The sequence below is a fragment of the Octopus bimaculoides genome, chromosome 11 (assembly GCF_046866305.1).
Source record: "Octopus bimaculoides isolate indiv1 chromosome 11, ASM4686630v1, whole genome shotgun sequence".
In the NCBI taxonomy this organism is placed as follows: domain Eukaryota; kingdom Metazoa; phylum Mollusca; class Cephalopoda; order Octopoda; family Octopodidae; genus Octopus; species Octopus bimaculoides.
Window position 1 is genome coordinate 68987168 of NC_142938.1, and position 25748 is coordinate 69012915.

The window sequence follows — 25748 nt, forward strand, 5'->3', positions numbered from 1 at the left end:
GATTGAATAAGGCGTTCGTTTATTTTTTTATTTTTTTATTTTTATATTTCTATTAATTTATTTTCATCAGTTTATTTCATATTTTTGATTTTTATTTGTTTGTTTATTTTTGGCATTTTCTAATCATTTGTATCTCTTTGTATTTCCGTGTTGCTCTTTGTTAGCGGAATGCTATAATTTAACATCAGGGAATTGTCAGTATTCTGCGAAGAAATGTCACCTGAACTTACAAAGATATACTTTTTTACCATTACATCTAATGTACATAAAACAGGTACGCTCAAAGCATATAACAACAGAGTATATCACAGTGGTATTGCACGGATATTATCATTCACAGGGACATAAGTGATGCCTGATTGCTTGCCGTCTATTGTCATTGGATTTTCATCAGGTTTATCCAGCTGAAATTTCTGTATGATGTTTGTAAAAGTTATGAAAGTTTCTGTATTGGCCAGTGCTAATGCAGGACAAACTCTTGGGCCTACAAAAAAGCAGAAGCTATAAATAAAACAATATGCTTACATGTGTGCCATGTTATAAAATTTAAACATATTTCATTAAAATATAAACATGGAGTCGTTGAATTAGTTTAAATATAGCTTTTACATTTCAGTAACAATACTTCAGTCATATAGATTATTACCCCATGAAATGTTTTGGAGCAGTTAATAGTTTCAAAGTTAACAAACATGCATTGATTTGGGTTAGGTGAAGATATTTTTTCTGGCTGTTATCTTCTACATGCTTTGTGTAGCTGAACACACGTCCATTCATAGACACATGCACCCAACGTCAGATGTAAAAAATGGATTTTCATGAAAGTACAAGGGTTATTCACGCGTGGCACCTGGATTGTTGTTAACACAGAGGGGGGGGGAACTGTTTCTGTATAGAATTAGGCAGAGTTATAAATTAGAATATGAAGTCAAGGAATTAAGGAATTTTATTAAAGATATTTTTACTAAATGAATAAGAAAAGATAAATAAGTCGAGGCTTGCTGATAGAAACAATAACATACTTTAGAAAAACAGACTAAATATTTGTTTAGAGAATACATAGTCTATGGAAGAAATTTAATGGAATATTGAGGCTCATTATATTGATGTTAGAATGGTGAATGCCAATATTTACTTCAACAAGATTTGAAATAGATTACTGTTTTATCGGGTTTCAATTACATCGTCAAACCAACAATAGACATTCTGCAATATAAAAACAGTCTCCTTCAAAATACAGTTGTAAAAAATCACTAGATAATGTAATTCTAGATAGAGGAAAATAATTTTGATGGCCACGATTGGGATGAGAATCTATTTACAATACCTACCCAAGGAGAAAGGCATGAAAGCCTCATTTTTCTTTAGCTCATTATTTTCTTCGATCCATCTTTCAGGACGGAATTCCTTTGGATTATCCCAATATTTTGGATCAAAATGAGCATTTATTAACATGTACGAAAGAACGGTATTTTTTGGAATATCATAGCCTCCTAGTGTTGTGTCTACTTCAGCGGCATGTGGAGGACTTATTGGAGCTGGTAAAGAGAATAATTGTAAATATTAACAATGCTGAGAATAACGATAATCGGAATTAAATATGTTACTAGTGGTATCACAGTACCTTTGATGAATGTAATTCTTTCGTGACATCTCATAAGGTTTAGTTTGTGCTAATTTGTGTGGAAACAGAACTTTTGTTCTTGTAACACTGTTGCTGTAAAACTGAGTTTTAAATAAACCTGCGCTGTCACGTTAGAGATCTGAGCTTATTGTAATGCTGGATTAGCGAAATCTTGTAATGTAACGATATTTTGTAATATACCAATATTGGTTATAATTGATCATTTCAGAATACTGTGCTTGAGATCATATGAGAAAAATGTTCACTTCAAACAAGTTTCCCCTAAATGTTTTTAAGCAATATAAAACACAAGGGAGCTCTGCCATTAATTCAAGGATGTGAAAGTTTTGGCATGAATATCCTTGGCGGACTGATTCATTTGAATTTTCGTTTTGTATTGTAAACCTATTCGACATATTTTTCTGTCAGAACAACTATTACACATGAACTACAGGAGATGTATTTTAGAAGTTGAATGACAGCCTACTTACAAACTATCGCAATTCTTTGAATCTCAAGAAGAGTTGCTGCAACGTATGTCATGTGTTGTTTGTCTTCCATTGTGACAGGTCTGTTCAGATTGGTGACCTGAAATAGATAAGCCACCACAGAAGACATAACTCATACATTCATACATACATGCATACCTACCTACATGCATATATAGCAGTGGCGAAGGGTAACTTGTTAACCAGGGAATGCAGTCCATGATGCAAGCCGATCACCAAGGCAGAGAGTGGGGCAGCTGAAACTTACTTTCCCCCTCGCTAAAAGCTATTCGCCTCCGCCTCCATCTGCGAACTAACTTTAAAGTGAGAAAATGCTCTTCTGCCAACAGACCATTCTTCGGGCTTGGTGCTCCTCTCTTCTGGACTTGATGTTCCCCCGTTAGCAATACCCTGGCGACGGGTCTGACATGATGACTGTTATTGGTTACAAGAGAAATCTGGGAAAATAATAGAACCTACAAATAATGAACTATTTAAAACTTATTTGTAAATCAATTAGTTTCTTCGTTATTTTTTGGCAGATTTATCGATAAACTTTGGTACAAAATGTATTGACACCACGCTCTACTTGCTTCTTCTTCAAAAGGTCTTTATTCGTCGAAATGAAGACCAAATTACTCAATCTCTCTTCACTTTGAGAACACCTCGAATAATTATTTACTTGCTTTGAAGAAAGTGATTTTTCACAGGAAGCAGATGTGGCAGGTATGGTCACAATTTGATGTAGTAATTTTGTTACTTGGTTTAGTTCAAGCTCCTGTATTATGTATGCGACTTCTTGGATGTTTGACACTTGCTTTGCAAAATCTGCAGCATAAAATAACTTCAGCTCACATTTCAGTCCATCTAATTCTAATACATTTTTATAGGCATCCAAAGAAGAAAACGCTTCCCTCGAAAATTTTTTGTTAGCGTGAAAAAGCTTCGGATTCAACAGTTCAACTCGTGAACAGTGACGTCATGCAAAATCTTGTAAGACAAAGTTCTTAAAACAACTTCAGGTTCTTGATGTCGACCAAGCTTCCCTGGTGGTTCAGCGACACCATCCAGAGCCCAGCAGGAAAATTCTTCAAACTTGCGTATATCTTTCTGTTCGACCACTCGGTTTGCAGGAGATCAGACAACTAGTTAGAACATCTCAAGTTTCCTTGAGATTCACACATTTTTCTCCAGTGAAACAGTTTAGCGCCAGAAATCAACCAGAACACTTATGATTCTCAAAAAGAACACTTCAGCTCTCGCCAAGCAAATCAAGGACGCAGCTTCAACAAGATTCTGAAGTGTTGCATATTGAATGCCGTGCAATTATAGTTAAGTCGATCCCTATATCCTAGTCTCTCTACTTGTGAGGATTTGCAATTTATTTGTAATTTATTAATTTATTAATTACACCGTCCTCCCGGCTTCCTTTACTGTATCTATAGGTTTTAAAAGATACTTTTCCACCTAACGTGAAGAATTTTGTAGTATTTTTGTTGTTCGCCATTTTCCCATTCTCACTCGGTATCAACTTATCAAAAACGAATCTCATCTTTCTAGCAAACAACAATTCTACTGGTGACACTCCCGGCGGGGTATTCGGATAAGGTGTTACTCAGTACACTCTTTAAAATTATTGAAGTGCAACGTCGTCCATTACTTCATTGTTCGCCGTTTTCAACGCTCTTTTAAAAGTATCAACTAAACGCTCCGCCTGACTATTTGATCTAGGAGGTCAAGAGGATCTAGGCAGAGTGGTGACATGTTTGATGACGAACATTTTACAAAACTTCCTGAACTCGTCTGAAGTAAATTGAGTTCCATTGTCAGACACAATGATATCAGGAATACCATATCTGGTGAACAATTCGTGTAAAAAATCTTACTGTAACAGCAGATGTCGGCTTTTTACACTTATGCACTTCAGGCTACTTTGAAAAACTGTCCGCCACAACAAGGTAATATGAACCCTTAAGTGGATCTGCGTAATCAACATGCAGTCTGGACCATGGAATAGCTGTTTTTTGGTTACGGTTGCCATTTAGTGGTAGGTGCTTTTTCAGCTAGGGCACTCCCTCTGCATGCTTTCACTAATTCTTCAATGTCACGGTCAAGAATATATGTAAATTTTCATTAACGATTGCATTTTCGAAATCCTTGGGTGACCAATGTGAAATTCCTTTAGTAATCTCTTTTGTAGTGTGGCTGGCACTGCAACTCTTTGTGCGTAAATCAGCGCATTGTCACACATTGAGAATGAGTTAGCATTTGTGTTGCGCATATTTTTATCTCTTTTAGCCTTCAGCATATCTTTCATTTTTTAAATAAATTTATCGTTTTCTGATTTTAATTTTTGTCTTGTAATGTGACTAACAGTTCACGTACGACGTTACACAAGACATTTTTAATTTCGGAGATGTACTTGCATAGCAAACAACCTGATCTGAGATCGTGTGCTGGAACGTAAACTATTGCAGCGTGGAAGGTGTTTATAAGGCATTTAAGAAACACCACAAGAACCGTTAGATTCACTTCAACATTTAAATTTAATTTGCCAAAATATTTTCATCGCTTTGTGACCACGACCTGTTCACTGAAAAAAATTCCGTGCTGCAGCGCGGAATTTTGTCAGTCACATTACAAAAAAAAATAATTTTAAATTTCATTTTCCGCTTGCAACGCAGCAATCACGGTATCTTCAAATGGTTCAACATTTTCTGAAATCACTCTTGATAACCAATCCTAATTTCTTAGATTGTATATACTCCATCTTAATTCTTTTCTTCGACCCATATATGGATAATAATGGACGATAATCATTCTGTAGCCGAAAGCTTCTACCGTGTAAGAATCTGTAAAATTTTTACGGCAAAAATAATCACCAGAACCTCTTCGATTTGGTCGTAATTTTTTCTACTAATATCAGAGAACGTGAGGCATGAACCACCGCCTTCGTATTACCATCTTTATATTTATGTAGCTTTACTGCACCTATACCGTACTCAGATGCATCTGAAATTACAACAATCTATACCGCAGGATGAAAGTATGCTAACAACAAATCTGGTGTTAATCTTTTTAGAATTTTGTTGAGCGCCTTCTGACAATTTTCAGACCAATTCTACTCTATATCTTTTTTTGTAATAGCTTATTTAGTGGAACTTTTACCTTATGCAGATTTAGAATATAATTTTGGTAATAATTCGTAGTCCCCAAAAAGCTTGTAAGGTCGCTATATTTGTCGGAGGGGGCATATTTTTAATTGGGCATCTGGTCGACGTCCATTTCTATCAATGATTTGTCCTAAATATTTTATTTTCGGCAAGAAAAATTCATACTTTTCTTCACTCAAAGTAAAGCCGTAATCCCTAATTTTTTCGAATACATATTTTACGTGCTCTACATGCTGATCCCGAGATTCGCTTTTTATGAGTATATCATCAAGATATGGAATTGGGAATTCACAGTCCACTAACATTGCATCCATAATCTTTTGAAAAATTACTGGTGCGACTTTTAAGTCAAATGGTAACCTGTTGTATCTATGCAGTCCTTTATGTATGTTAATTGTTATGTATTCAGATCATTCACAGTCAACTCTAATTTGTTGGTACGCGTCAGAGATATCTAATTTATAAGCTATCTTGTCACCATTTAATTTCACGAATATGTCCCCCTGAGTAGGTAGCGGATAGTGGAACGTTTTAAAGACATTCATTCAAACCAGTGGAAAAATCAGCACACACTCTGATTTTATTATTATTTTTCTTAACGTACACAGTTGGTGATGCCCATTGACTATCCACTTTTTGGATAACTCCAATTTTTCTAGACTCTAACTTTAAGTTTATTTGTCCTAAAGCTGCGAACGGTATAGTTCTTTTTGTTTAAATACCGGTATAGCATTTTCTTTTACTTGGAACTTCACCCTTGTTTTGTTGCACAGACCTAATTCATCAGACAACTTCAGGAAAAATATTTTTAAAAATTTTCAAATTCGTCTGACGACTTATTTTTACTGACGGAAAAACCATTCACATTTTTACAAAAAAGATATATGTGGAGTTAAATAATTTAAATAATTTAAATAATTCCATTCAGTCTGTTTCAGATAAATTTGTCTTATTATTTAACACAAAAAGGTGGCAAGCTGGCGGAATCATTAGCGGGCTGGGCAAAATGCTTAGCGGTTTTTCGTCTGCTGTTACGTTCCGAGATCAAATTCCGCCGAGGTCTATTTTACCTTTCATCCTACCGGGGTCGATAAAATAAGAACCAGTTAAGTACTGAGTCGATGTAATCGACTAACACCCTCCCCCAAATATAAGGCCGTGTGCCTTTAGAAGAAAGGTTTATTATGTAACACAAAAACTTTGACTTTTAAGGTTTTTCCACGAAATGTAACGTTGCTTAATATTCGCCCTTAAAATCTAATTTTTTTCCTGAAACACCACGTACAAATTTCGAGGTTTCGTTTAATCTAGGTCTTCCGATTTTTTTCATGTGTCTGTGTTAATTATTAAGATATCACTGCCCATATCTAATTGTAACTTAATGTCTGTGTTATTAATTTTTACACACACAAATTTCTTTTGAAGCTCCGTCATGACACTTTTCTCGCTTTTTTCCTATTCGTTACCGGTCGACACGCCTGAATATAGGAGCAATCTTTTTCTTCAATTTTATCTGCGTCATGTCTTAGATTTATAATCATCTGGCATTCTTATGCTACTTCCCGTAGAGTTAACTTTTGGTCCTGTTCTAATTCTGTCAATATCCGGGAACGTATATCTGCATCTTTGCTTGCAATTAGCTGCACATTAGCTTGCACATTAATGCCGTCGAGATGTAGGCCCCGAAACGGCGCGCATTCTCTCCTGATGACCCCATACACCTGCTGGCTTCCGGTATGTGGAGTTCTCGACTGGTAGCACTTGTATGTGCGAATTGTTTGCAAGACATCCAATTTAACTTATTGAATTTACCCATATTTAAGCCCTTATTATTACTTTTATTAGCATATATTTCTTTCTTTTAATTTTTATTTATTTATGTTAAATACTATATCTCTTAACCGAGCCTCTTAACATATTTACATCCGGTGTCTCACTAAACGAACGCTGCATATCTGAAATCTTTGAATTACATTTTTGTCCAATATTTCTTTATTTTTATTAGTCTAGCTGAATAATAAATTTTCAAGGGGTGTAAGGTAATACTTTAAAAGTCTTTACTAATTTATTTTTCTCTATCTATTTTTACTTTTTACTCTATCTATTTTATTTTATTTATTTTACTTTATTCTTATTTTTATTTTGTAATTTTTATGTACCCCTAACATTAAATTAATATTCTTATTGGTCTTTTAACCCTTTCGATATTTATAATAAGTAATAGATTGTCTGGAATGTCCTCTACTTTAATTGATTATTAATAATAACTATACACGCTTGAATTAAACTCTACATACTAATTTTTTATTTATTTAATATGGATAGATATAATATCACAATATGACATTTTTATCAATTATATTTACCTGAGTTTTCTTATACTTAACACTTTAGTTGAATATATTGTTATATTCTTACTTTACAACTCCAGTATACACAACCTAAGGTCTATACCATGCCATATACTCTGTTCTTTATGTATAAATTTTATGAGTTAACGGTTTGTTTACTCAACATGCAGGAACTGAACACCTATTTTGTATATCTTTATCTACCTCTGAAGAGATTCGACTTTCAAATAATTTTTAATTTAATTAATCAATATTTCGAAGGTGTGGAATTGAAACAGCTGTAAGGGATGTTTGTCAATTTTCTAATTAGTAAATAATAATTTATTAAATACCTCTCTATTTTCTCATCTTATAATAAGTAAATATATATGAACCACGGTTTATATAGTTACCTTGCAGTTGAGTATTAATTCTAATGTTCAATTTACTTTGTATAGGTAACAAACCAGTACTTTCATAGGATTTTGCTATCCCTGAATGAGGTTTGTAATCTTTATTTGAGTTTATATGTATATATATATATATATATATATATATATATATATATATATATATATATATATATATATATATATATATATATAAATTTAGTGAATGGAGTAAAACGCATATGTTAGCTGCATACTTTTATTTCCAACATATGTTTCGAAGATTACAAATTATACCTTCCATAGGAATCGGTGATGTTGTTAAGAATGTAATCTTCTCTTTTTCAAATAAATTACGTAACATCCTTCTTCAACTACAGTTCTTATATTCGGCTAAAATGTCTTACGTTTAAGCTGGTTCCCATACATTTCCCTGAAGAGAAGATTACATTCTTAACAACATCACCGATTCCTATGGAAGGTATAATTTGTAATCTTCGAAACATATGTTGGAAATAAAAGTATGCAGTTAACATATGCGTTTTACTCCATTCACTAAATTTATATATACTCAAGTACCCAAAATAACAAGGATTTTCTACCTCATAAACAGGAGTTACACCACAGTCATCTTGTGATCTTTGCTACCCTGGTATCTTTTAACCAATTTATTTTGTCCGAGTTATTTGTTAATTAGGAGAAAATAAATACATATGATATATATATATATATATATATATATATATATATATATATATATATATATATAATTTAGAGAAAAAAAACACAGTTCCTGAACTCATCCATGAAAATCCAGTCACATATAAAAAAATTTAATAAATACACTAAAAAGGACTATAATAAAATACAAAGTAATAATTATTAAAATAATAAAACGACTACACGTGTTTCATAGCCAAATTTTCAAATCGAAAATAAAATAAAATAAAATCGATTAAAATAAATCGATCGAAAATCAATTCTATTCAAAAATATAGCTAATCGTCGGGTCAAAATACAATAATAGTAATAAAATGAATGTATATATATATTAACCAACAATAAATAACAACTGAATTTATATAAAAATACTTATTTTATCAATAAGTAAAAATACTTATTTTACCAATAAATAAAAGAAAAATATTTAACGATATTATTCTCATCGAAACTTTAGTTTAAACTAAAACTTAAATGTTATACTATTAACATATAGTTTATTAGAATATCAGCTAACAATATATAACAAATGAATTTTTATAAAAATACTTATATTACCAATAAATAAAAGAAAAACGTTTAACAATATTATTGAAAATAAATGCAATACTCATCTTATCGAAGTTTTAGGTTAAATTAAAATTATGAACGTTACATTATTAACTTTACGTTTATTAGAATACTAACTAACAATAAATGAATGTATATAAAAAATACTTATTTTACCAATAAATGAAAGAAAAACATTTAACAATATTATTGAAAATAAACGCAATACTTATCTCAACGAAGCTTTAGTTTAAACTAAATTATATATTTATATATTATATACTATGAAACTTAATTTAATTTTAACTTTTGATAAATTAAATTAAATTGAGTTTTTACCTGTAAATTTGGATTTTTATCCCTAATATTATTATCATAATTATATATATATATATATATATATATATATATATATATATATATATATATATATATATATATATATAATATATATATATATATATAATAATATTAGTGATAAAAATCCAAATTTACAGGAAAAAACTCAATTAAAACTTTGGTTCTTTTCTCTAAATTATATATATATATATATATATATATATATATATATATATATATATACAACATGCATCAAGGGACAATAACACCCATTCTTCTACATTACTATTCGTAAGTACGAAAAATACCCAAGTTATCTATCTTCTGTAACTCTATCAATTATTAAAAGAGAAAATGGAATATAAAGATAATATACCTGTTTAATTTCTTCCCGACATTTGTTCTGTATATCAGGGTATCTGGCCATGTAGAGAAAGGTCCAGAGATGTAAGGTACCAATTGTTTCTGTTCCAGCTGTAAATATGTCAACGATCGTTTGCAGCATATTCGCTTCTTCGATGCAGAAATAAAATTAGATTTTGAAACTTTGAATGAGAACACGAATACTAAAAGTTTAAAAAATGAAATCGAAATCGAAATAATATATATTCTTGTTAAGTCATATTTGACACGTTCGAGTCTAATCGGACATGATAAAACGTGACTAACGTGATAAAACCTGACTAGCCTCAGGAGAAAATCCTTCACCTATATTTGTGTAGATACACATTTTGTTTTGGGCTATGAGTGACATTATTATATCGTAGGATGCACGCGTTGGTTTTCGTAGCAGACGAAGTAAAACGATGCGAAAGCATGCATCCCTCATAACCCACCAAAAGAAAAAAGTGGATATTTTTCACCCTTCGTTCTAGTTTCTCACCTGTCCCTTTCTACTTTCCAGTCTTATAAGACATTTTTTATTTTCCTTTGCGTTATCCTATTTTCTTCTTGTCTTAGAGTCGCAAGGCCTTTTTTCGTTTATATAATATATAATCATATTATTTTGTTTATATATCCACATTTTGTTGTGTTTGTTTTCGTCATTATCTCACTCGTTTGTCCGCTATCCCAGCGGCAGGAAGCTGCTGGTGCCACCAAAATTGAACGATATTGTCTTTAAAGGCGTGAAAATGTTATGATCATTAGGACGATAACTGACGAGTCCTATGTGTGGATTATCCGTTCGCTGTGTTTCTACTGAAATTTTTAGAATACACACAGACTCACACACACACACACACACACACACACACACACACACACACACACACACACACACACACACACACACACGTACACACACACACACATACATATGAATGAATGTATATAAGTATGTATGTAATCAAGAGGAAGAGATTAGACGAAGAGAAAATATGTTGATGCTTTGTTTATTATAATGTATTTTTTTCTTTTCGTAATATTTTCAATCATATTATATAATTTATATTTTATTCAGGTTCTACGATTAAAATATTTTATTTTGTGAATTTTTTGTTGACATCATTTAAGAAATGGGAAAAATACAATAAACAGTTCATATAAAACTCACCGGATAAAGATTCATTGTTTGGTTCCTTCTCAAGCGACAGCAAATAAATATCAATGAAATCTCTTATGTTTTCAGCATTAAACGTCTCTTTATGTTCTGTGATTTTATTTTTTACGTAACTTCGGAGTTTTTTCCGTTTCTTGATAAGGTTTTCTATCTATATTGAAACAGTCAACAACAATAGTTATATATGTGTCGAATTAAATGTTTTACACTATAATATTCTGTTCCATCAAATTTTATTTTGAGTTTATATGTAAATGAAGTCAACTCACTTTTTCAGTCAACAAGATATGTTCAGTTATTCATCAGTCCAACAACTATATCCGCTTGCTAACAAAATATATGGAGGGGAAGGGAGATAGTGAAGAGAAAATGTGTTGGAATGTTTTGTTTATGATGACAAGATGTAAATGTAATAGCTTTTCCTTTTCGTAATATTTTCTACCATACCCTTTATACCATTTATATTTTATTCTTTTTCTCCAAACAGCTGTTGTTCAGGGGACAGCTATCCGGAGATCTGAAATTGCAAGGTCTTTTGGGGATATTCCTAGTATTGTTATTTTTATTGTGGTTGAATTTTATCGACTTTATATTGGGAGGCAACTATAGCTAAATTTAACCATATTTCTTTTGAAGATCTTATGATATTTATGCGAAGATCTTATGGTATTTACTCACAACAGGTGTCTGAAGAACAAGTGAACAAGGCCAACATCACTGATTTGAAGAGAATAGCAAGATACGGGAATACGGGAAACGTCTTTAAAGAGAGGTATACGCAGCATGTGTCTTCGTTTAGAGACAAAAAAAACAAACCAAAACAGACAAAAACGCAACATCCCTATCCATTATGGAAAGAAAGTGGAGTGAGTAACCCCTAGATAACCTAGTGTATCATTCGGATGATGTAGCAAATGCAAGCTTTGCATGACTGAAATATCAAACATTATTACATCAAAAGTGAATATTTCAAATATTTTGGATGAAACCTTCCCCTACATGGATAAGCGATATTTCACACACCGAAGTTTCAAGCAGGACACCCCCACATAATTTGCCATCTCTTCAATCTGGATAGGTTTTTTCTCTGAACATCAATTATATGCATTATGTGAACTTTATGCATAAAAGTCACATGCGTCTATAAATTTATACTGAGCTTTCTCATCACACAAATATATGGACATTGTACACGTTTATGACATTAATTGTTTAACACAAACTTATGAACCTACAACCTCATGAGTTTAAAACCCCATGAACCACGTTTGACGTCGAAATATGTGAAAGGTATGTGAAACTCCATAATTATGAGCACACACCCAAACATGAGCAAATATGAATAATGCAGGTGCAGAGACGTGTGTATATATGCATATTTGTGTGCATATATGTATGCGTGTGTATATAACTATGTGTGTATATCTATCTGTATATATCTATATATATATATATATATATATATATATATATATATATATATATATATATCAGTGTGTATATATGTATGTGCGTGTACATGCACAGAAGTATTTTCAAAGCCGTATGGGTAAAACATCTTTCCGTACTTAACAGTAATAAGATTTTGAACATAGTATATCCGCTTCCTACGTTCAAAGAATGAAATAAATAATCACGAAATTCTGAAATCGTATTTATTTGGAAATTTTCTTCTGAATCTGTTGGAATCCTGGACCTTAGTTTTTAAAATATACCCTGGACTGTAAAGTAGATTTAATATTCATATTTTAATGTGAACTTTTTACACTTACGGGAGAATTCCATCGAAAAAATCTTAAGAATGGGAAGAAATTTTCTGGTACAACTGCATTAACATGCTTGAAGAAAAATTTAAGATTTTCAAGGATTTCCATAATCTCAGGTGCTCCGAATGCGATCCTTGAAAAAAACAAAAAAAAAACATGAAAACTTAAGCAATTGTATTGACTCCAATTTTTTCAATTATCCATTTACACATGACAATACCCAAACACAAACCTGGAAGTACGTATAATGCTACAATATTTAGATCAGATAATAATCAGGTAATAAGATAGATATATCTCGATATATTCACGTAGACTAAATTTTTCTTCTTATCATTATAAAAAATATTATTACCCGATCTGAATATTTTTATCTAAACTAATTTTTGACTTAACCCAGAGGATACACAAAGCCTCACGTTTTATTTTTGAAAATCTGTTTAAGTTAATAAATTCTTTTAAATGACTCCTGCATTAATCAAATATTATCAATCAAAAATAATCAAAAATATAACAACACTATTCAAATCGAAGTTCTAATATTATGTAGAAATGAAACTATAACTTATAAATAATTTAGTGTTAAATAAGTTATCTATTAAAAATAATCTATAAAGAACCAAATGAATAATATAAAAAACAAGAATACATATTATTTTCAAATAGTAGAAAATCTTTAGCAAAGTAAAAACAGTACTTATCCATATTTCTCCGTAATTCAAACTGAAACTAAGACGTTATCTAATAGCTATAGCTATATTTGATTAATAATTAGTCTTTATTGTTTATAATATTGTTAAAGGTTTTTTTTATTAAACTTTGTATATATATATAAAGTTTAATCTTTTATCCTTAATAATTTTTTTCTTTCCTAATTTTTTCATTCATAATTTTTTCATTCATATTTTTATTCTTACGTTTGTAGAAATAAATATTCTTGTATTTTTCTATTATTCAATTGATTTTTAATGATAATTAAATAAACGTTTTTAGCTTTAAATAATATAGCTTTAACTATTACACCGGTTAAATATGTTCTAATTTTATCTTCATTATTATTTTAAACTTAAACTTCGTTCAAATTGTATTTAAAACAAAGATAATTTAAAACAATGATAATTTATGTAAGCTGTTTTTTTTTTGTATATAATATACATGTTATTATAATGGAGGAAGGGAGGATTATTGAATGGTTATTATTTTGATATTTTTAATAATTTTTCTTTATAAAATAAGTATTTCATATTAATTCATTTGGTACTTATTGTTGGTTGAGATATATATATCTAATTATTGTTCTACTTAAGATCTGACGATTAGCTATATTTTTGAATAGAATTTAATTTTCGATAATTTCAATTGATTTTAATCGATTTAAATTTCCTTTCTATTTGAAAATTAGTTATGAAACACGTGTAATCATTTTATTATATTTATCTTATGATATTTACTTTGCTTTATATTATACTCATTTATTGTGCTTTTAATTGTTAATTTTTCTATATGTGATAGTGGATTTTCATCGATGAGTTCTTGAAACTTGGTTATTTTCCCTAAAACTATATATTTTATATATATTTTATCTATAAAGCTCAATTTAATTTTAATTTTTTATAAATTGATTTTAATTGAGTTTTTACCTGTAATTTTGGATTTTTTCCCTAATATTATAATATATATATATGTATATATATATATATATATGTATATATATATATATATATATATATATATATATATATATATATACATATATATATCTGCGTGTGTGTGTATGTGTGTGTGTGTTTGTGTGTGTGTGCATGCATGCGTGTGTGTGTGTGCATGCATGCGTGCGTGTGTGTGTAAGCATAAAGCATTCATGTGTATGTATGTATTGGATTGTTAAGAAATATATTGAATTCTAAGAGGATGGTTATTTGTCATGTTTGAAGGTACATAAAAATATAAACAATTATGTGTGTACGTGCAGCGTAAAAAATTACGTCTATATGATACATTAATTTTTTTTAAGATTTCAACATGCAGTGACGATAGCCACAAAGATCCCATTGATATATTAAAACTATCTTCGCCTCTAGATAATGAGTTATAATTATGAAATGGCAATTAACACCAGCACCATATGAGGAATGTGAGCTCAAGAATCACCAATTTTCCAAACTTTGCACGTCATAAAGTGAAAGAAGTAGCTTATTGTCTGCAAATAAGAGGACAGTCCAGGAGGCGTGTTTCTGCCTCAAAATGCATCATTAGCGCGGCGATTTTCCTAACCTATCTCTAATAGCCAAGAGACATAGATATATACAAAATAAATTAATATGTGAATAATTTAAACAAAATTCAACTAAAATAAATTACTCAGAATGACCAGTAGTATGTATTTGAATAACATGGACAAATACAGTTATATAAAATACCAAACAACAAATTCATGATTTACTAAAATGATCTCCTCGTCTAGAAAAGATGTTGCATCTACGAAAGGATGATTGAAAACAGTTCCAATAAGGAAGGGAGATAATCTCAAGGAGCAAGAATTCCCCATGCACACACACACACACACACACACACACACACACACACACACACACACACACACACTAACCTCGCGTGCACGCATACATATATACACACACACACAAATATATTAATACATGTATTTTCCAATGCGTATTACCACCACTCACCTTTCACCAAATATGATACTGTATATAATGATCAACGAGTAATATGACATCGGAGTACTCAAGGAAAACGGTTTACCATTGTGAGATTCAAAAAATTCGCCTAATGTCAGTGTTTCTAAATATATCTTTTTTTCTGTATTTCTTTTTCCTACTCCTAAATCTCGAAATGTTGACGTAATAAATCTTCTGAGGTCTTTCCATTCTTTTCCAGAATTAAAACTGACACCTGAAACAATGAAGGTAAAATTTAACATTTCAACATATATTTCGTTTTGAAATATTTAAAACTGAGAAGAATAGTTGAAGATACTAGATATACAGAAATGAATTTTTTTTTGCTCGTTATGCAGAAAAATCTTCCTATATCGTATAAAAATATAGACATCTTACATTCATGAATTTTAGCGATACAGAATTATGACTTTCGAGGCGTTTAACTGTTGTTAATAGACACACGCACGCACATACACACACACACACACACACACACACAGAAACACGCACACAGAGAAACACGCACACACACATACGCACGCACAAGATTGTTAAATAAGGAATATACACCAGCATTTTACTTTTTATTATTGTTGTTGTTGGCACTCCGTCGGTTACGACGACGAGGGTTCCAGTTGATCCGATCAACGGAATAGCCTGCTCGTGAAATTAACGTGCAAGTGGTTGAGCACTCCACAGACACGTGTACCCTTAATGTAGTTCTCGGGGATATTCAGCATGACACAGAGTGTGACAAGGCTGGCCCTTTGAATTACAGGCACAACAGAAACAGAAAGTAAGAGTGAAAAAAAGTTGTGCTGGAAGAGTACAGCAGGGTTCGCCACCATCCCCTGCCGGAGCCTCGTGGAACTTTGGGTGTTTTCGCACAATAAACACTCACAACGCCCAGTCTGGGAATCGAAACCGCGATCCTACGACCACGAGTCCGCTGCCCTAACCACTGGATCATTGCGCCTCCCCTTTTTATTATTGTATAGAGCAGTATTTTAACAGTATTATTATATAGAGCCGTATTTGAACATCAGGTTATATAAGATAGATATATACAGCTATATTGTAAAAATATATTGATAGATATATACAGATTGATATTTACAGCTATATTGTAAAAATATATTGATAAATAAATATATAAGTTATATACAGCTATATTGTAAAAAACCTGTAAAAATCAAATGACACACGCCAATCAATTAAACACACCAAATTAAGAAGTAAATTACACAGGCTTATTATAAAGTATTTATTTAGCAAGGCGGCGAGCTGGGAGAAACGTTAGCACGCCGGGCGAAATGCTTAGCATTATTTCGTCTGCCTCTACGTTCTGAATTCAAATTCCGCCGAGGTCGACTTTGCCTTTCAACCTTTCGGGGTCAATAAATTATGTACCAGTTAAGCACTGGGGTCGATGAAATCGACTTAATACTTTTGTCTGTCCTTGTTTGTCTCCTCTATGTTTAGCCCCTGAAATAAGAAAGTATATATATTCAGCAAGTGTAAAAAGATATGAATACGCACTCCGTATATTAAAAACATTATTGGTTTCTTTTATTCATTTCAACTGACTTTGACTTCTCATCATTAGTTAGCGGTCGGTGCTATTAAGTAAATTTCAGTTCCTGTACTACATTTTACTTTTCTCTTTTCTTCCTTACTTACACGAATGTGCATGTGTGTGTATGTATATATGTATGTATGTGTGTGTGTATGTATGTATGTATGTATGTATGTATGTATGTGTGGAGGCGCAATGGCCCAGTGGTTAGGGCAGCGGACTCGCGGTCATAGGATCGCGGTTTCGATTTCCAGACCGGGCGTTGTGAGTGTTTATTGAGCGAAAACACCTAAAACTCCACGAGGCTCCGGCAGGGGATGGTGGCGAACCCTGCTGTACTCTTCCACCACAACTTTCTCTCACTCTTTCTTCCTGTTTCTGTTGTGCCTGTAATTCGAAGGGTCAGCCTTGTCACACTGTGTCACGCTGAATATCCCCGAGAACTACGTTAAGGGTACACGTGTCTGTGGAGTGCTCAGCCACTTGCACGTTAATTTCACGAGCAGGCTGTTCCGATGATCGGATCGACTGGAACCCTCGATGTCGTAAGCGACGGAATGCCAACAACAAATGTATGTATGTATGTATGTATGTATGTATGTATGTATGTATGTGTGTGTGTGTATAATTTATCTTTAAGTTTTATTTCTTCTTGAGATGAAACTTTTTAAGTTGAGTTCCCGGTTTTTGCAAAGATGTGGTTGAGTTGGTGTGTTGGTTGAACTTTGGATGCATACGCCCATATGTGGGTATTTATTCACATAAGAATCTTAGATGGAGAACTTTTGGTGTATCTTACAAATCTGCACTCTGCCACAAATAAATTGGATTTAGAAAATTCGCGTCAGTTTCAATTGCTCTCTGTGAAACTGAATATTTCTAGGTTTTCGTGCAAATTTGTTAGTACATAACCAAATTCATTTATGATGATTGATAAAAATGAGAATTCATAGTCAGAGTACAAGAGCTGTAAGTTCTGCATTAATTCGCCATGAATGTTCCTTTTTTCCTGGACTTTTCATTCTACATTCACATCTGCTGGGCAGCTAATCTCTACAACAGTGCATGACTTTTGTTCCCTGTCCCACAGAAAATTATCAGGTCTGTTATGTTCGCACCGAACTGATGTTTTTACTAAGATGTTCCACCAGTATTCCTTCTTTTAAAAGACGTGAATACCTGCTGGTTCTGACATTCTTTTGATGTATACGCCAGGGCAGTCCTTGCAGATAGCATTGTAAATTTTTTTTTCACAGGGGCAGGTAGTAACTCGTAGATATTTTGGGCAGCTGCTGAAAATATGGGCGATATTTTCTATACTAGTATAGCAAAGCCAACATTTTTATCACAACTTGGAGGTTTGGTGGTATGTTCGTCCCACTTTTTTATCTAGTGGTCATCTCCTGTTCCTGGATAGGAAAGGCATACCCTTCTATGTATGATATAATATATCTGTCGCAGGTCCAGGAAAGGCTACTATTCCTGTAAATGTTGTTGTTGCTTCGTAGCTTACGGTATATGTACCATGCATCCTTTTGCTAGTATGATGCCTGCTTCTACTCCAAGCTTTTGTCCAGGTAGGCCAGCCCAGGTTTCAGTGAGTCGAATGAGACATTTTTATTCTCTGAGTACCTATACAGTAGTTCTTCTCCAACTCTGAAAGTGTTGTTTCTCTCACTTTTGAATAAGCATGGAATATATTCGATTCTTTCTTTACTGTTCAGCAGATGTTGTCTGAGTTCAAGAGGTGTTTACAATGAACTGAATTCGTATACGGAGCTGTACAAAGAAATGATGCGTCATAAACAACAAACAACTTTGGATAAGATTTTCACCTCTAAAGCTTATGTTCGTCATAATGAACTATAAGCTACGAAATATTGTCCCTCACCCTCCTAGTAACGCTCATTCCATCTCCACCCCACACAACATCTTTTGTAGTAAGAGCGTACTCTTACTACATTATGATTTTTATGAATTCCCTTATTTCTCTTGGAATGTTTTTTTTTTTATGTATCAATATTATACATTGTGTTCAGAAATAATTATTTTCGTGTACAAATGCGATCGCGTTGCCTGTTCTCTGTTTTCAAATTATTAATGAAATTGCGTAGGAACGCAGTCGCACTTGATTGCATGAGAATCAATAGGAAAATTAGTTTTGTACTACAGAATTTTGCATTAGTCACATTTTCAGGAACGCATTACTCTCGATGAGGAGCAAATGAAGACATTTATTAGAAGAAACTTACCTTTTCTTTGGAAAACTTTATCAAAAATGTAAACCCAATTGCATATTCCTTTCAGTTGATCTCCTTTCTGTACTAATCCTTCCAAAATCATTTCAGTTTTACATACAAACACGAAGGTATCAGAACCAACCTTGAGTCTAAAAATATCTCCATATTGTTTTCGAAGATCTTCTATCTTTAAATAAAGATCAGTGCTGTAAATCATCTGAGGTAGATTTCCAATTATTGGAAAAGCTATTGGACCCGGAGGTAAATCGTAGTTATATTTTGACCGTGCCACAAGCCATTGTATGATCAGTAAAATAACCAATCCCAATAATAAAGTTTGGATATTAACATTTTCTGTAAAATATAATGCTGATATATCCATAATATCCGTTACTGTTGCAATAGTATGTTCGTATTTAAAAGTGACTACGTTTTTCTCAAGCAAATGTCGTTGACTCCCAATTTGTAATTTTATACCTGTTTTGAAGAGGTTATCATTTGTTGCGCACACGTTCTGGCATGTCTGTCATTGGTGTGATGTTAACTTAAAATGCATGAGTTCTTACTAAATAATGTTTTCTGATAACAGCCTATTCCCTTTATTTAACAAGGTCAGAACAAGATTACTGCTTTATAGTACCACACCACACCATACCACACCACACCACACCACACCACACCACACCACATCGAACCACACCACATTGCCCGCGAGCGACTGAGTGATGTGGCCTCACGTGGGGAACTGGCTGATTTTATATATATATATATATATCCACTTCTTCCTCTTTTTTATGTCTTCGTTTCTCTCTTCGCGTCGTTCTCTGACCGGGTGAAACCGGGTTTAGCTGCTAGTATATATATATATATATATATATATATATATATATATATATATATATATATACATGCATGCATAAATATGTAGATGTAATTCTAATAAAATAAATGCGAACATCAATGCATCAGTGTGTCACACGAATTCATCCCCACCTCAGAATTTCCAGGAAGTAATTCCTTCTCCTCCCTTTCCTCCGCTTCCTTGGAACTTTCCATGAAGTAATTAATACCCTTCCTCCCCATCCTCGGAAATTTCCAGGGAGTAACTAATCCCCCTCCTCCCCTTCCCCGGAACTTCCCAGGAAGTAATCAATCGCCCTCCACCCCTTCCTCGGAACGTTGTAGGAAGTAAATAATCTTCCTCCTCCCCTACCTCGGAACTCCCCCTCTCTAGAATAATAAAACTTCCTTCCTCCACTTCCCCCGTCAAACCCCCCTCTCTGGAATGCTGAACATTCATTCCTCCCCTTCTTCCACTTCCCCCTCAAATCCCCCTTTCTGAAATGTTGAACATTCTCTCTTACATTTCCTCCCCTTCCTCCTCAAATATCACTTTCTGGAATGTTGAACATTCCTTCCTCCCCTTCCGATTCTTCCCCCTCAAATTCCCCTCTCTGGAATGTTGAACATTCCTTCCAAAATTCTGACGACTTTTTTCTCATATATATATATATAACTTTGCAAGTAACTTTGCATGACAAAGACCCTTTGACAAAGGAGGAGGCATTGGGGGAGGTGATTTTGTGTCAGATGATGAACAGTTAGAGTGTGACAGAGAGATAGATATATGTATCTTGGTGTAGAGGAAGCAGAAGGTTACTCAGCCAAAGAGAAGGGGAAGAGAAAGAGAGAGAGAGAGGGAGGGAGAAAAAAAAAGAGAGAGAGAAAGAGAGTCAGAGATAGAAAGAGAGAGGGAGAGAGGGAGAGAAAGAAAGAAAGGGAGAGAGAGAGCGAGGTGTAAAGAGAGTTAACCAGAGAGATGTGCAGCTGAAAGGAAATACATGGTTACCTAGCTGGAGGGAAGAGCAAGAGGAGAGAGAGAGAGAGAGAGAGAGAGAGAGAGGGGGGGGAGTGATCAAAAATAAGGGCAGAAACGGGCAGTGAGTAAGAGCATCTACAAAATTGAAACTGCAAGTTCAGCTACCAGATGAACAAAGAATATTGCTTAGAAATAATAAGGTTATATATGGCTATCAGTGAACAAGACATAAGAACAACATTGACAGAATTGACATGAGAAGCAAAGACTCAGAAACATGTCTCTGGATGCAGGCTCAGCTGGGTGGAGGTGCTTGTCGCCCCCTTGTAAACATAAGGACAAAGGAAATGTGTCAAGGCCAACAGGAAGCGGTGCAGCTTCCTAGGTCTGATCAACAATAGTATTATTCCTTTCAAGGGACTGTCACATTAAGTTGACAGCGTACAACTACTTCATCGTATCACTACGGCATAAATCTCTCTAAGACATTTAGAAATGTATTGTTTCTAAAATTGACAGAATTCTTTTCATTGTGCATAATGATGATTTTGCAAAAACATTACTTTATGCTGAGATACTCAAGTATTTCACTTGGAGCAGTAATAACAAAGAATAGCAAAGAAGAAAGCAAGGAAGATTGTAAAGGCTATTTGAATATTTTTAAAGAAGAAAGATTCGGTCATGTTTATGTTGTTACACCAAAGGCAGGAGAACTGTTATTCAAGAATTTTATTGCATGAAGTTCTGAGTTTATTCCATGAAGTTCTGAGTCCAAATCACATTTTTTCCTTTGCCATTATGCATCGGCATTTTCAACTAGAAGTGGTTTTGACCCAATGGGTCACAGGTACACCTAGTGTATATATACATATATGTGAGTGGTTTCGTGTGTGTGTGTGTGTGTGTGTGTTGTGTGTGTATGTGTGTGTGAATTTGTGTGTGTGTGTCTCTGTGTTGGTGTCTATCTCTGTAACTACCATATTAGCAGAAGACTCAGAAAAGTGTAGAAGTAGTCACTGCAGGTGTGACAAATATATGCAGAACTGAGGCAAAACAGTTCTCCACACATACATACATGTTGTATAAATACATTTAGCACAACGCTAACTTGATATTCTTTTCTACTCTTGGCACAAGGTCCGAAATTTTGGGGGGAGGTGGTCAGTCGATTAGATAGACTCCAGTATGCAACTGGTACTTAATTTATTGACACCAAAAGGATGAAAGGCAAAGTTAACCTCAGTGGAATTTGAACACAGAATGTAAAGACAGACAAAATACTATGAAGCATTTCGCCTGGCATGCTAACGATTCAGCCAGCTCACCACTTTTACTGTGACCTGATATTGAATAGCTACTGTAACCTGTAACTAACTTATGGCTGTATTTGTCACAGTGGTAGGGATGGTGGTAATGGTGGTGGTGTCAGTAGTAGTAGTAGTAGTAGTAGTAGTAGTAGTAGTAGTAGTAGTAGTAGTAGTAGTAATTAATATCCACCTATTCCGTTTTATATTCTGACAATTGAAATGTTAAGAAATATTATATTGAATAAGAATATTTTGATGAGGTCAGTCAGTTTTAATAATCCTTTATACAATAGGCACAAGGCCTGAAACTTTGGTGGGAGGGGCCTAGTCGATTACAATGACACCAATATTCAACTGGTACTTATTTTATTGACTCCAAGAAGATGTAAGGCAAAATCAACCTAGGCAGAATTTGAACTCAGAATGTAAAGACAGATAGAAATGCTGCTAAGCATGTTGTCCAACATAATAACATTTCTACTGGCTCATTGCCTCACCAGTCAGTTACAATAATATTGCTTCTGTTTATTCTGTTTTCTTCTTTTTCACAAAACAACATCGATAACATTTCAAAACCACAAACTTAACAACCAGCACGACAGCTATGATTATAGCCAGAAATGTAGCATAGATATCCAGCATGAGAAATTGGTAAAGAGGCATATTTTGACAGGGCGATCTTAAATAATCTCCACCATACTTTATCACATGGTCTACATACCGAGCTGCCCTTGCTGCTGGATGTTCTGGTCGGGAATGAAATATTTCACTGGCAAGCTTTATATTAGTTTTATATTTTGAATTCTCAATCAGTTCGTTGATGTTTGATACAAGTTCATCTTTATTGTAATTATATATATCCATAGAAATTCCATATTCCTTTACGTGCATTTGATGACCATTGTGAAACTGATCTGCAAATACTGGAAATCCGAGCATGGGAACTCCATGATAAAGAGCCTCAAACTGACCATTATTTCCACAATGTGTAATGAAGAGTTTTGTTTTTGGATGACCCAAAAGATCATTTTGTGGCAGCCATTGTTTTATTAGGATGTTTGATGCTAATTGCTTTGAATCCGGTCGTTTCCAAATGACATCATACTTTATTTCTTTAAAAGCCTTCTCCATTTTCTCTATATGCTCTTTTGGTAACTCACTTATGTAACCTCCAAAGCTAACTACGATGACTCCTTGCTTAGACTTTTCAACAAACTCATGTATGTCACCTTGTAGAGGCAATGCAGGATGAGTTGCTACTCCACCAATAAATACTTCAGTAGGTAGACTGGGTTTTGGATAGCTCAGTAACAGATCACTTTCAGTTAAAAATAACTGAGCTTTTCGCAAGATGCTTTCAAATGGCATATCATCTTTGTCTGGGGCATATTCCTTGACACTTTTTGATGGTGAAATCATGGGGAAAAAGATATAAAAGCCGTATGTTGAAATAGTGTTTTTAAGCTTTTGGAAAAATGTCATTTTATCAGAATGTGGAAAACTGAGAAGTGGAAACACAGCTGGATTCCAAGGAACTCTCCTCAAAGAAGGTGGTCCAAGAGTCAGACCTTGAAATAGAAATGGAATTGATAGCCTATATGGGACAATAGCTAAACACTGACTGAAGAAAGCAGAATCTACAATTGCCAAAGAGGCATTCAGTTCTTTTATAGCATGAAACCAATCATTATCTAAGAGGAAGTTGTCACACATATTTTGTATTAGCTGTTTTATTTGAAGCCAACTTCCTTCTTTTTTTCTTGAAAAGTATTGCATAGATATTTCAACAAATCTGCTTACATTTTGGTCTTCTTTAATAGGAATGAATTTAATACCATTTTCATTCTTGAAATGAGTTATCAGTTTAGGCGGCAATGAGAAGTAACTAGTGTGGCCATATGAGTTCAATTTCATCGCTGTATAAAAGTGGTTTTGAACATGACTGAACCAGGGCATTGAAAGGAAAAGTATATTATCAGCTTTGCTTGGTTGGTTTATTGATAATAGACTTAAATAGAAGAAGCTGAGTTTGAATGTTCTCATTATGTTCATCTTTCTCACTGGATATTCTGTGACCTAAACAAAGAAATGAGTATCATGTTATATTTTGAAGGACTATTATGTCCATAGCTGTACAAAAAGCAAAATGCTCATCATCCGAGCTATAAAAAACTATATATAAAAGAAAGTCACAGTTCAAAACAGATGTAATATCAAGAGATCAAAGTTATATCCATTAAAAGGAAATTGGTTTATAAAAAATGCAGCCAACAAGGAAATAATACTGTAAGAAGTACAAACCACCAAAATCTATAAACTACAAGCAAGACATTACATATACTTCTTCTGTAACATTTAAAGATGAAACAGAATGTCTCTATCATGCAAATTTGAATTTTAAGAGAGAATGTTACTGATATAAATATAAACTGGGCATTAATAGACGACGTTAGCCCTTTCATAAATGGTTCCAAGATATGCTCCTTGTGTACCGCAGAAAAATATTACAAAATTATGTTTCATCTCCATTTTGGATAGGAATATTCCTGATCAAAATAGAGACAAGTACCAACATTTTCACATGGCAAGCTTGAACAACTGTGAAGATCTCTTCATATGAAAACATTGGCAGCCCTGTTAGCCCACAAGTAAAGAAATTTATCCACCAATGCAGTGTTGATTACTCATTCTCACTGTTTGATATTAACACACACACATGTTTAGATATATATCCTCATCATCATCATTCAATGTCCATTTTCCATGCTGGCATGAGTTGGATGCCAACCATTCCGAGAGTGTAGTGGCTGCCATTGACCTGATACTGGCATTGTCCACAACCACGGTCTCACTTGGCTTGATAGGTGTACACAAGTAGAGTGTATTGTCAAAGGTCTTGGTAACCTGTTGCTGCTTCCATGTGGGTGTTTAGTAGGGTAGTCTATCGCAACTTTAATACTCTGGTGGATGGAGTTAGCTATTTGCTGGATGCTCTCCATAGTCTTAGTTTCTATTTCTATTTCAGGGGTACTCTCTTGTGGGGGTGTCTTTACCACTAAGTTGATATCATCGACATATCGAGAGTACACATTCACGAGTATGGAGTTCTGTGTCAGGCGTTCCTTAAGCCTTCTGTCCCACCATACCATGAAGAGATTGGCCACATCACCGGCGATACTAACA

The 25748-nt window shown here is 33.6% G+C and overlaps 2 protein-coding genes across 6 annotated transcripts in view; both read right to left on the reverse strand.

Moving 5' to 3' along the window:
* Nucleotides 1-18: 18 nt before the first annotated feature.
* LOC106870543 (cytochrome P450 2B4) lies at nt 19-20044 on the reverse strand. Of its 3 annotated transcripts, none has more exons than XR_016243711.1 (8): nt 19452-20044; nt 15630-15855; nt 12946-13072; nt 11168-11324; nt 9989-10125; nt 2116-2570; nt 1332-1538; nt 19-484 (listed from the first exon to the last, which is right to left on the reverse strand). XR_016243711.1 is itself a non-coding variant. In XM_089360323.1 (8 exons), exons 1-8 carry the CDS (start codon nt 19819-19821, stop codon nt 306-308), a joined length of 1500 nt encoding a protein of 499 aa, XP_089216449.1. In that variant the 5' UTR covers nt 19822-20044; the 3' UTR covers nt 19-305. The 3 variants fall into 3 exon arrangements, 2 of the variants coding, with proteins under 2 accessions (XP_089216449.1, XP_089216448.1); XM_089360323.1 differs by having other exon boundaries at nt 2116-2212; XM_089360322.1 differs by having other exon boundaries at nt 2465-2570.
* A 1925-nt stretch (nt 20045-21969) lies between these two features.
* LOC149133391 (UDP-glucuronosyltransferase 2B20-like) overlaps nt 21970-25748 on the reverse strand; it is a 9618-nt gene continuing 5839 nt past the window's right edge. For all 3 annotated transcript variants that reach the window (XM_089360314.1, XM_089360316.1, XM_089360315.1), the window contains exon 2: nt 21970-24641. In XM_089360314.1, coding sequence (XP_089216440.1) covers nt 23091-24641 — 1551 coding nt within the window. In that variant the 3' untranslated portion in view covers nt 21970-23090. The remainder of the gene's footprint in view (nt 24642-25748) is intronic.

Bases quoted from the DNA above. Each gene is read 5' to 3' on its own strand.
- LOC106870543 (XM_089360322.1), bottom strand. From the start codon at position 19,821: ATGGATATATCAGCATTATATTTTACAGAAAATGTTAATATCCAAACT. The intron at 13,073-15,629 runs GTGAGTGGTGGT...GTTTTTTTCAAG, and splicing joins AGTATCATATTTGGTGAAAG to GATCGCATTCGGAGCACCTG. The intron at 11,325-12,945 runs GTAAGTGTAAAA...GTTTCAATATAG, and splicing joins TTTTTCGATGGAATTCTCCC to ATAGAAAACCTTATCAAGAA.